General features: G+C 39.8%; 1 protein-coding gene across 2 annotated transcripts; it reads right to left on the bottom strand.

Moving 5' to 3' along the window:
• Nucleotides 1-341: 341 nt before the first annotated feature.
• LOC308671434 (lathosterol oxidase-like) lies at nucleotides 342-11,173 on the bottom strand. Of its 2 annotated transcripts, none has more exons than XM_081333611.1 (6): nucleotides 11,013-11,173; nucleotides 7,276-7,390; nucleotides 4,280-4,526; nucleotides 3,514-3,646; nucleotides 2,007-2,107; nucleotides 342-1,670 (listed from the first exon to the last, which is right to left on the bottom strand). In XM_081333611.1, exons 3-6 carry the CDS (start codon nucleotides 4,487-4,489, stop codon nucleotides 1,242-1,244), a joined length of 873 nt encoding a protein of 290 aa, XP_081189737.1. In that variant the 5' UTR covers nucleotides 4,490-4,526; nucleotides 7,276-7,390; nucleotides 11,013-11,173; the 3' UTR covers nucleotides 342-1,241. The 2 variants fall into 2 exon arrangements, with proteins under 2 accessions (XP_081189737.1, XP_081189738.1); XM_081333612.1 differs by having other exon boundaries at nucleotides 11,051-11,119.
• Between the last annotated feature and the right edge of the window lie 507 nt (nucleotides 11,174-11,680).

Below are 11,680 nucleotides of genomic sequence, written 5' to 3'. Positions count from 1 at the left end.
ACCATGCTCCTCATACTGCCCTTGTAGTTGGTTAATTGCTGAAGTCCTTGCCACACTTGCCTCGGATTGTTGTCTGCTAAGTGGTTCTCCACCTTATGTTTATATTGCTGTTTCGCCACTTCCAGATTGCCTTGCAAGCCCGATGTTTAACAGCTCTATACGTGTGTAGGCTAATTTAGCCCCTTGCACCACACTGTGCACATTCATCCACACGCACATTAATCCAAGCACCACACACCAGTACCGGGAGCTCAGAGCCGCTGCGTGTGAACGTGCTGCCATCTTATGGACTTTATGCTTGAAAAAAGACATACAAAATTGAAAATTTAATCTTAGATTTCGAGGATTATATAGTAAGTTTATTGTTGTAGAAGTGGTTGGGATCTATCAGATATGCAAAGCAAAAAGTAGAGGCTTTAACTATATTTCAAACAGAATAAAGCTGGAAGGGACCTTGGAGGTCTTCTAGTCCAACCCTTTGCTCAAGCAAGAAAACCTACACCATTTCAGACAAATGGCTGTCCAGTCATTTCTTAAAAGCCTGTAGTGTTAGAGTATTCACAACTTCTGAAGGAAAGACGTTCCACTGGTTAATTGTTCTCACTGTTAGGAAGTTTCTCATTAATTCCAGGTTGTTTCTCTCCTTTGTATATTTTGTATACTTTGTATTCTACTTTGTATATTTTACTATACTTTGTATACTACTGTACCGAAAAGAGATGGAAGTCACTGGGTTTTTTATATTTTACCTTACAAATCAGAGGGGAAAAGAGCAAGGAATGTATTTTATATTACAATAAACTCTTAACTTTAAAAAAAAACCTCTCCTGCATGGGACTGTCCATTTTAGTCCTTTAGAGTCCCCCCTATTTTATTTTATTTTTTACAAAAAACGGCTGAGTTGCATTTAATTGGCAGGTCCAGAGGGTGTTGTAAATCTCAAGCAAATTTCTCTGCTCTCCAGTGGTACTGTAATAAAGTTTTTTCTCTCTCTTTTCCACTTCTTTGATCTTCTTTTCGTTCTATTTTCTCAGTTAGTGGTTGGATTTATATTAGGTCTTTCCTTCAGGAGCTCGTCACCTTCTTCCACCTTCCACGCCTCCCTCCCAGCAACAAACCAGGAAAAGAAGGAAAATCCAGTCACCAGGTATATTTCTATGGCTGGGAATAGAGGAGCCAGCCCAGCGCTTAACCAGCACCTTAACCATAAAACCACAGCATTTCTTCCTTACAAGCAGTTGCTATTTATTTTTCACTTCATCGCCTCCTTGTAGTTTCTCCTCCTCAGGGCCGTCCGCCACCTTTTTCAAATATGCATGCAGCCCCTCACCTTCAAAAGAAGAGGGGTTTTTGTAAGAGCCCCCAATTCTATCCCAGAGGGTAAAGTATTGGCCATAATTGTAATTGAAGAACAAGTGGTGATCAGTGTGATGGGCTGCTCCGTTGATGATGGGTTTCAGCAGATTAGGAACGCGATAGTCTGCGTCGTGAATGGAAACTGACCAGATGTTGACGAAGACATAGAGGCCCAAATAGGTCACTTTATGAAGCGGAAAAAGGAATGGATAGATATGATAAGGGAGGCTCTGAAGGAAACCATCCAGGGGGTGAAAAGCATGGCTGGCAAATGGAGTTGGGATCTTCCATGTGTGGTGGGGTTTGTGTAAACGCTGCGGAAGAGAGAAAAGGATCAGATCCTTAGAAAGAAGAGAGAAACAGATCATAACATTTTGACTTCATTTTGATGAGGGCTCCACCAGCTACAAAAGTAGCCTACTGGTGGTCCTCCACTTATTACCACAATTAGGACTAGACTTTCCACTAGATGGTTGTTAAGGACTTGTGCCTGATTTTACCATCATTTTTGCCGTAGTTAAGCTAATCATTGCAACCCTAAGCAGGACATGACAGTTTCCAAGCATTTGAATTTTGATTTCATAACTTGGGGATGCTGTGATAATCCTAAGTGTGAGGAGACAGTCTTGCCTGCCAATTATTGACCTTACCTTATATAACAGCTTGTGGTGAACAAACCGATGAATCCAGTAAATGCACATATCGGTGAAGAACAGAAATGAAAACATGCTGAAGACCACGCCAAACCATCCTAGATAAGGAGGGAAGAAAATTAGGGACTGAAAGAATTCCAGCAGATCCAATTCACAAGAACAAAGACATTTGTCAAGTCGATTGACAATGTTTGTATCTGTTATCTACTTGAGCAACATTGGCATGTACCAAATCCAAGAACACGACAGTCAAAGAGCAAGCCAGGCAGGAATGGAAGATTTTCAGGTGGGTGGGCATGGCTTAAAGTTATGAACATATTTCTTTTTCCCTATTCTGATCCTACTTAACAGGAGGAAAATAAGTTATGTCACTGTCAGAATTTACGTAGCTGTCCTCCTATTCTGGAACTATTTTGGGACAAATTTTGGCAGTAATGAGGCAATGGTGCAGATCTCCCCATACTGGGGAAAAAAAGGATTCCTTAAGACTGCTTCCATTTCTGGTAGATCAATGTTTCTCCAACTGTGAAACTTTAAAACATGTGGACTTCAACTTCCAGAAATCCCCAGCCAGTATAGATTTCTGGGAGTTGAAGTCAACATGTCTTAAAGTTGTCCAGTTTGAGAAACACCACTGTAGATACGGTAAGTGATGTGTCATGTTGGTCTACAGGAGCAAAAAAAATCAGGAATTTTCTGACTAATCTATTTGATTCACAGGCTTTTGTCAAATGTACTTTTCGTCCTCTGACAAAGTGAGCTGCAGCTCATGAAAGCTGATGCCTTTGAATCTGTCGGAACCCTGACACTGCTAATCTTTTAATTGGAAAAGGGGCTTCCAGAATTCCTTTTTTTTCCTGTGAAAAGAGAGAGCAGAGCCATGCTCCGTTCTGTGTTTCTAAGGAATCTTAAGAAAAATCAGAGACCTGCAAAATTGAATGGTATCACTTTTCCATTCAAAGGTATTACAAATTTGCACAGATATTGGGATGTTGCATTGCCTGATCAATTAATGACGCAAACTTTACAGATCTGTTTGAACAATCACTTCCTTATGACCCCCTTTAACAGACTAGAAAGATAATTCACTGACAAATGGACATAATTAAGAAAACATATGGATGGGCAGGCTACTAACAAATTTAATAACACTGTGTTTGTGATTAAATCATAATTATAGGGGATTTTCTCCAATGCTACCTTGCATTTTACATTTCAAAACCTTATATTCCCAAACCTAAATTTACCATAAAGTAGTCCATAGAGGTCAAACATGACTTTGCAGCTAACAACAAGCAGACATAATTTAAAATATCTTTCCCTAAACCAATGTACTCCAGAAAGTGGCAGTTAAATTGCACCACAACCACTTTACTTTGCATAATCAGGGCCAGGATATATTTTGGGATTGCAAAGTCTCTGACGCTATGTAGAGTTGCAAGCTGGGAGATAAAAAGGGAAAGAGGAGTCAGTTCTGGAGGGCGTGCCAAACAGGGGTGCTTACCATAGGGAGAATCCCCAATGTTACTGTAGAGTTTGCCGTAGCCTCTGACCTCAGCAAAAAAGATGGCCACGGTGGGAATGCTGATCCATAGCAGAGCCAAGGAGGCGTGCTTTATTTCCCGCTGCACTTGATTCTGAACACAAAAGCAGACAATGGGTCAAAAGGCCTTTTAAAATCACACAGTCCTAAAGTTGGCAACTTTAAGACTTGTGGACTGCAACTCACAACTGGCTGGGAAATACTGGGAGTTGAAGTCCACAGGTCTTAAAGCTGCCAAGGCTGGAAAGAGCCTGGCATAGACCTCACACTCCCTACCAAACATCAGAAAAAGTGCTTCCCTAAAGCTAGTGGATGAATCTGCAGCAATTCTGCTTAATTGTTCACCATGCAACATCACCTCACAATTCTACATATCGTATGAATGCATCATCCTCCAAAATGAAAAAAAGTGGTCAAATTCCAGCTAAAAGAACTCCTCAATAAGATGAGGCTAACTAAATCAGGAAAGAAAAGATGAAATATGCCCAGCCACCAAAAGTACCATAGAGATATAGCAAGGAGAAAATTTCCTCTCTCCCATTTCACAAGGTTTTCATTCTGCTTTATAGCACTAACATTTTCATTCACAAATTTAAGAAGAGGCTTAAGCATGGCACAATTCACAACATGATAGAGTTAGGGTTCTTCTTTAGATAGGACCCCTTGTGAGTAATTAAATGTCATTAAAGGAAACAGCAGGTCTGCCACATTGATGTACCCCACTCACCTCTAAAAACTGAGGATGCTTCTTTAACCTGTGATCAAAAAGCAGATAGTAGCTGAGAGTGGCAAACAGAAGATATACGGCAAATGCCCCCAGGTTTGTTATAACAGAGAGACTTATAATCTGCCGAAAAGCATTGTCTTCCGGCCAGGTTACTGGATAAACATAAGGTGTCAAAATATAAGTATCTGCATAATCCAGGATAAGATCCATTGTGGCACCTGCAGGAGACTGCTAGGAAAGGAGAGTCCTGCCAAACACGGAAAAACACAAAAGGTTATCTTTCAATAATCTAACACAGGGGTGGGCAATTAATTTTCTCAAGGGGCTACATGAGAAACTGGCAATGGTGTGGAGAGTCACACCAAAAGGCCTGTGACTGTACATAGGCACCCTCACATATATGAAAATTTTTAAAAAAGCATTTTAAAAATAAAAGCAATGCAGTTGTACTGTGTGCATGGTGTACACTTATTTACATTTGATTTCTAATTTCTGATTGACCTCACACAGGCTGGACAAGGACAGCCAAAGGGCTGGATGTGGTCTGGGGCGAGCCATAAAACGTCCAGGTCTGGCCTAACATCTTACAAGCTCTGAGTACAAGCCTATTACTGTGTAATAACAATATTTCATTTATTCTTCCGGTTTGCTGTCGCGGCCACTATGGACGCTTGGAGGACGGCTCTCATTTTCCATGTCCAGTTTCACACCGTGGGGGCCCCCTAAAAGGGCTGAAAAGTCACCCTGTAGAGGCAACCAGCAAGAAAGGGCTTTCGCAGAAACGCGGGAGAGCTGCAACTCTCCCGTTAGTGCGTGTGTTCCCTTCGAACCGGGGGAACCGGGTCATAGCAATAAGGCCAGCCACTAGGCTGCAAACAGCCAAAGTCACACTTACCACCAGGCAACATTAAAGCAGCATGGAAGAGACTGGGTGAGATCTACCTCTCTTATATTCCAACTTTTTTTTCTACCTAAATAAGCTTCTAAAGTAGTTTCCCCCCTGTGGAGAGGGAAGGGGGATTTTAGCCCTCCCTCCATAAACAGTAACAATTGAATTTACAGGAGAGATTTAAAAAAAACATTGAAAAAATAATTGGATCTCAACTAGAAATTTATTTTTTTAAAAAACAAAACCTTTTGATTATCTACTTTCTATTTTCTATTCTTATTTGAAAGTTTGGCTTTGTTCTCCTAAAACAGAAGAAATAATTGAAAGGAATTTTTAAGCACTTGGGGGACATCTTGTGGCTAAACCTGAAACTGCAATCTGTCACTCTTAAAAAAAAAAGAGACTTGGCTGATACTTTAGGAAACAAGATGAGTAACCTTGAGCACCAGATGTGAGAGTCTGCCATGGAAGAAATGAAAAAACAAATTTCTGCTATGTTGAAAACAACCTGACAAACTTACCAATTTTTTTCTATAACCGGTGATGAAATAAGAGCTTTTGGAAAAAAACTAGAAAGCGTCTTGGATAAGCAAACCCAAATTTTGACTACAACTAATAAACTATCTGTACAGAACATAACAGAAGAAATTGAACAGAAGATTTAACCACTCAACAAGTACAGATAAGAGAAAGCTTGGGAAAAATGGATGGGGGAAAAAACCTGCTCCATAAATCAGAAGGAATTTGAAGATCAAAATGAGAAACAGATGGAATTAAAAACAGACAGTCCAGGACAACTACGCAAAGAGGAGAAAATAATGAGAAGTTTTGGTAGTTCTGCCAGACCTCTCAACCCTCCAAAAATGGAGATTGGAGGGTCACCTCAATATGATATAACAATACAAGAAATCTTTGATGACCCTGAAGCAAGGACACAGAAAATGACATGGCAAAGGAAAAAAGCCAGAATAAGACTGAAGAAGAATGGAGTGTGGACATATCTAAGAGGCCTAAAATAGAATATATCTAAGTAGATAGGATTTGTATCTTGAATATGAGATTTGTTATGATGTGAAGATAAAGAAAAATGTTGGCTAATTAAAACTTAGATGTATGAATATCAATAGATAAATTGAAATATTGAGTTGTTTATAAAGGTTAAATGAAGGTGACTAAGACACATATATGTTAAGAGTGATGCAACGTAATTAATATATTTGGATGTAGTGATAAGAATAAAATTATAAGCCTAAACACAAGAGAGCAGACATAAAGGAGAAGAGAGGATGTATTAAATGCTGAAATGGGAGAATCTTGGTTATTGAATCTACAATATGTGGAAATTACAATGAAAATAAGATTATATTGCACTACTAATCTGTTGATATGGAAATGAGATAGATATGTATCTGGATTACTAGTTATTGGAGAGAATTGTGACAAAGGAAAGTGGGGTCACTCAGAAATTTGGAAATGATAAATTTCAAACGGTTAACTTAAATATTAATGCAAAATTAAAGCTGGGAAAATTTATAAAGTGATTGATGTTCTAAAAATTGATTGTTAAAATAAATAAAATATATAAAATTATTCACAAATTTAAGAAAACTACTAAATACCTGATGGATAGAATAAGAAGCATGTTAATTTATATAAGAGACAATATGTATTAAAGGAAAAAAGAGGGAATATTGGCTACAATAAATTGGAGATTTGTAACAACATACATCTGTATGAAATGGAACTATTGTAACCCACACACCATGTTCCTTTTCAAAGATATAATTGTAATATTGAAAATTAATAAACAAAAAACAAAAAAACAATTATCATTTATTTTCATTTAAACAAATTATTCTATTTTAAAGTTATTGATTTTCTAATTAAATGTTTAAAAGTGCATCATCCCAATAGTGTTTACTTTTAAATAAACAAACATTCATACTGACTAAATAACCCTAATAAACTTTGTTTTGCACTCAATTCATTTTTTGGCAATTTCTTTAAGAAATTAATTATAGCATCCTTCTGAACTATATCCCAATGCCAAGTGTTTTTTCCCCATGAACCCAGTCCAAAGATCTGTTAACCCCAGGAAGTTGTTTACCTGAATAAATAATATGGAGGATGCACTTCTCCTTATTAGCAGCGTAAAGAAAGGGACATTGATCACTTGTTTTCAGAATCTCAGTTCAGAGTCACTTCAGGGATGGTCCAAACTTCTAAAAAATAAAGTGTATCAGGAAATTCCAGGAATGGCAAGTTTTGTTTGCAGTTTTCCAATCTCCTTTGTCCAGTTGAGAAGAAAGCTTTAATGTAAAGGAATTGAGCGGTGCAAGGCATGGGCGAAAAACCTAACAGCCTGGGTCTCCTGTTTCTAGAGCTTTACCCCGCTTCCCCATGCTTTAAGGATGGAAGAGAGAAAAGGGACTTTCCCCTCAACATCAACACATCTAAGTCACCCCTAACCATGCCAATACCCATCTCTGTCAAATCAGTGGAAAATCACTCTAAACTACTGCTCTATAAAAACATCTCAATCATGGAAAGGAAAAAAATGAGAGGGAGAGAGAAACAAACTGGGTACCTATAAAGCAGCACAGATGAGACTGGGTGAGATCTGAGCCCCTTCAATCCTAACTATTTTTTCTACCTGTATAAGCTGCCCAAAGTAATTCCCCGCCGCCCCAGTGGAGAGAGGGAAGGGAACTTCTATCCCACCCTCTAAATACAGTGGCGACTGACTATCCAGGGGAGTTTAAAACGCTGATTTTAACTGGATTTCTATCTTTCTAAAATTTGAGTACTAAAAGATTTGTTATTCTTATTGAAGATTTGGGTTTTTACTTATAAAAAAGAAGTAAAATTAGAAAAAGGACTATACAAATTTTGGACTTAAAAAAATCTTAAATGGTCTGAGCGACATCTTGTGGCTAAACCTGATATTACAACTTGTTATTGTCTAAAGTCTACCAAGTTCAGATGTACAAAAGCTTCCATTCTTGATAACCACCCTGGCATTTTTAAATATATTCTAGTTTTAATTTTTTCCCATACTGTTAACAAAGCATTTCTTATATAGTGATTTTGGAAATACTTATGAACTCTATTTTTCCCATACCATAAGAAAGCGTGCCATCCCAATTGTAAGTCATGTCCCTCCAATATAACAACCTTTTATTTCTAATTCTTTCACCCATGTTAAAACAGATGCTTGATAATACAAAGCCCAGTCTGGTAACCCAAAACCTCCATTTTCCTTAGCATCTTGTAACGTTTTCATCTTAATTCTGGCTTTTTTCCTTGCTCAACAAAATTCAAAATTAATGAATTTAAATCTTGGGGGGAAAAATTCTCAAGTTTTATCGGGATTGTTTGAAATAAAAATAGAATCTTTGGCAGTACATTCATTTTAACTGTAGCAATTCTTTTTAGTATTGACAAGGTCCGATTTTATTTGTTTCAATAATTTTATATAGTTATCTTCTTTTATTGTTGAGCATTTGGCTGATAAATATATACCCAGGTATTTGACCTTTTTCACTATCTGTACCTCTATTGTTTCTGACATTTGTTTTTTCTAGATCGTCAGCAAATGATTGTAGTTTATATGTTTCGCCTTTTATCTCCAGCCTTTAATTTCTGTGTCTTGTCTAATATTTCTGTTTAACAATTGTAAATATTAAACACATAAAATCCTTATTTTCAACTTTTCCAAGTATTTTAAATCTAATGACCAAAATTCCCCTTATCTCAACATCTCCCTTTAACCCTCTAATTGATAATATAAAATCCCCTCTAATAAGCCAAAACCCCAATTTTCTTCAACTTTATTCTGGCTTTCTTCCTTTGCCAACTAGGCTTCCATATCAGTGTTTTTAGATCGTCAAATAGATCTCCCTCTATTCTTATATATGTTATTTGAAATAAAGGAGACTATTTAATTGCCAGTTTTCTGGAAGGACTAGCCCATTTGTATTTGTTAAATTGTCTCCCTGTTATTCCAGTCTCCCATGCTTGCTCTGATATATTTGTCTTTGATTCAATCTATTCTTCTTTCTCAAATTTCTTCTAATTTATATAGAAAGTCATTTCCTTTTTCAGTGTTGTCAAAGTTTGGATTTGTGTATCTAAGCTGGCATCTTGATCTTTATTTTAGGTCTTATTTTATCACAAGCTGAAAGAATGGTTTCACGTATTGCTTTCAACATGGAAAGAACCTTTTCCTGGTCTTCATCCATCTCTTTCACGTGTTTATAAATAATCTTTCTAGTAAAAGTTGTTTGTCAAGCAAAAGTCAGTAAAGGTTTACATTCACAGTTCAAGTAGGCAAATTATGCTGTCCAGCTGTTCTCTTACAGCTAAGTCTCTCACAGGTGGTGCCAAGGTCAGGAAAGTCTTATCTAAGGTCTGGACTTCAAGCCAAGTCTCTTTTAGAAAATAAAAAATTGTAATGCCAAACTTTGCCACAAGATGTCACCGATGCCACTTAAGATTTTTTAAGTTCAAAACCTTTCTAATCCTTTTTCCAATTTTATTTCTTTTTTGTAGATAAAAACAAGAATCTCCATTAAAAATAGGAAAAATTTTTGTCCCCAAGCTTCAGGAACATATAGATCCAATTAGATTAAAATTGTTCTTTCTAATGTTTGATTCTCCTGGGTAGTCAGATGCCGCTATTCTTACAGGGTGGAATAGAAATTCCCTTCCCTCTCTCCTCACAGGGGGATAAATATTTCGAGCAGCTTTTACAGGCAACTTTTACAGTAAAGAGAAGATCAGATCTCAACCAGTTTCATCTGTGTTGCTTTCGAAGTGCTTGATGGTGAATTTGACTTTGGCTGTATGCAGCCTAATGACAGGCCATATTGCTATGGCCGGTCTTTTCTCCACCAGTTTGGAGGGCTGCCCCAGATCGAGCGGAAGGGCTGCCGCCCTCCCACCATCAAACGAGGGTCCCCTCCTTGCTCATCGCCCCTATAGGGCAACATTCGACCCTTTCCAGGGTCCCCCAGCGAAGAGAAATCAGACGTGGAAGACAGAGCTTGTCTTCCAAGCAGCTGCGGTGGCAAACTGGAAGTCCAGGCTGACATTTCTCAGTCATAGACTGACTCCATAGCTCGGTAGTCGGCTGCAGTGGCCTTCTGGAAAGGCCTGACTGCAAAATGCAAGCTGGAATGCAGCTGCAGCTGTTTTGGCCACAGAAAAAGTGGAGCAGCTGGGTGGGGCTGTCGGTGCATGAGGTGACTAAGACACCCCTGCACATAAGACCTGGTGCCTCTTTTGGAGGCCACAAAAAAAAAAGACCAGGTCTTATTTTCGAGGAAACACAGGCAGTACTATAAATATCACTGATAACAGAGATAACCCAAAGCTGCTGATGGTTACCCACCCAACCCTCTTAGCTTTGCTTAGAAAGAAAACAAGCTGTGCTGGAAAGGAGACCACGAGGAAATAACAACACTGTAAAACAGGGGTCTTCAAACTTGGCCTTTATGACGTGTGGACTTCAACTCCCAGAATTCTTCAGCCAGTTTGCCTGGCTAAGGAATTCTGGGAGTTGAAGTCCACAAGTCATAAAAGGGGCAAGTTTGAACACCCCTGCTGTAAAATAATCCTGGCGGGGGGGGGAGGGGAGAAGGAGGGCAAGCAGCCTTTGAAGGTCGCCTTCCATCACCTTTCCCTCAACTGGGGCGCTTGAGGTATGGAGACCGCATTTCCCAGGAGTCTCAGCCATCGCCGCACAGGTTGGAGGATTCTGAGAAATGAAGTCCAGGCTCCTGAGGTGCTGAAGGTAAGAAAGATGGAGTGCCAAAGCGGGAGTCACTACCGGGCCCCACTCACCCGGGAACCGCGGAATGCTCGTCCGCGCTTCTCCCCACCTGGATCCCGCCGCTCCGCGAACATCCTCCACAGAGACCCGGGCATCGGCTCCGCGGTCCCTGAAAGCCGACAGGTCAGCCTGGCCTCTGGTGATACCGCGAAGATTCCTGCGCCAATCATCGGGCAGGGGAGGCGGGGTTTCGGCGGCAAGAGACGCAGGGATTGGCTGCAAACGTCACGAGCGACCGCCGGTCGAGAGTCGTACGACGCCCAGATTGGACGCGGCCAGCGGCGTGGGACGAGCCTATCAGGAATGCGAAAGCGGGGCGATTTCAGGGGCGGGGTTGAGGGAGTGACGGGCACACCGTCGTCGTTGTCGTTTACCTCAGAAAAGGAAAGTTTCGTTATTTACTTCAGAAGCGAGGGAGTTGATCCCTGTAGAGTGGGATAGTATACTCCTTCCCGCCATAGAAACGTCCCTCCCGAACTGGTTCTTCCATTCAGCCGGGTTGCGATACTTTCTTGAGGGGAAAGGGGAGGAGAGGGAGCCGTCTTGGGCTCCTGGAGATGAGAAGGCGGCTAACTTAACAGAAAGAACCGAGACCCGGACCAGCCCTTTCCTTTGCTTCCGACGCTTCTTATCTTTGCGTTTTCTCTTATGCAAAATTCTTAAATTTTACCTTCATAGT

The sequence above is a fragment of the Vipera berus genome (assembly GCF_964194415.1).
Source record: "Vipera berus genome assembly, chromosome: 8".
NCBI classification, from domain to species: domain Eukaryota; kingdom Metazoa; phylum Chordata; class Lepidosauria; order Squamata; family Viperidae; genus Vipera; species Vipera berus.
This window is presented reverse-complemented; position numbering and strand designations above follow the sequence as displayed.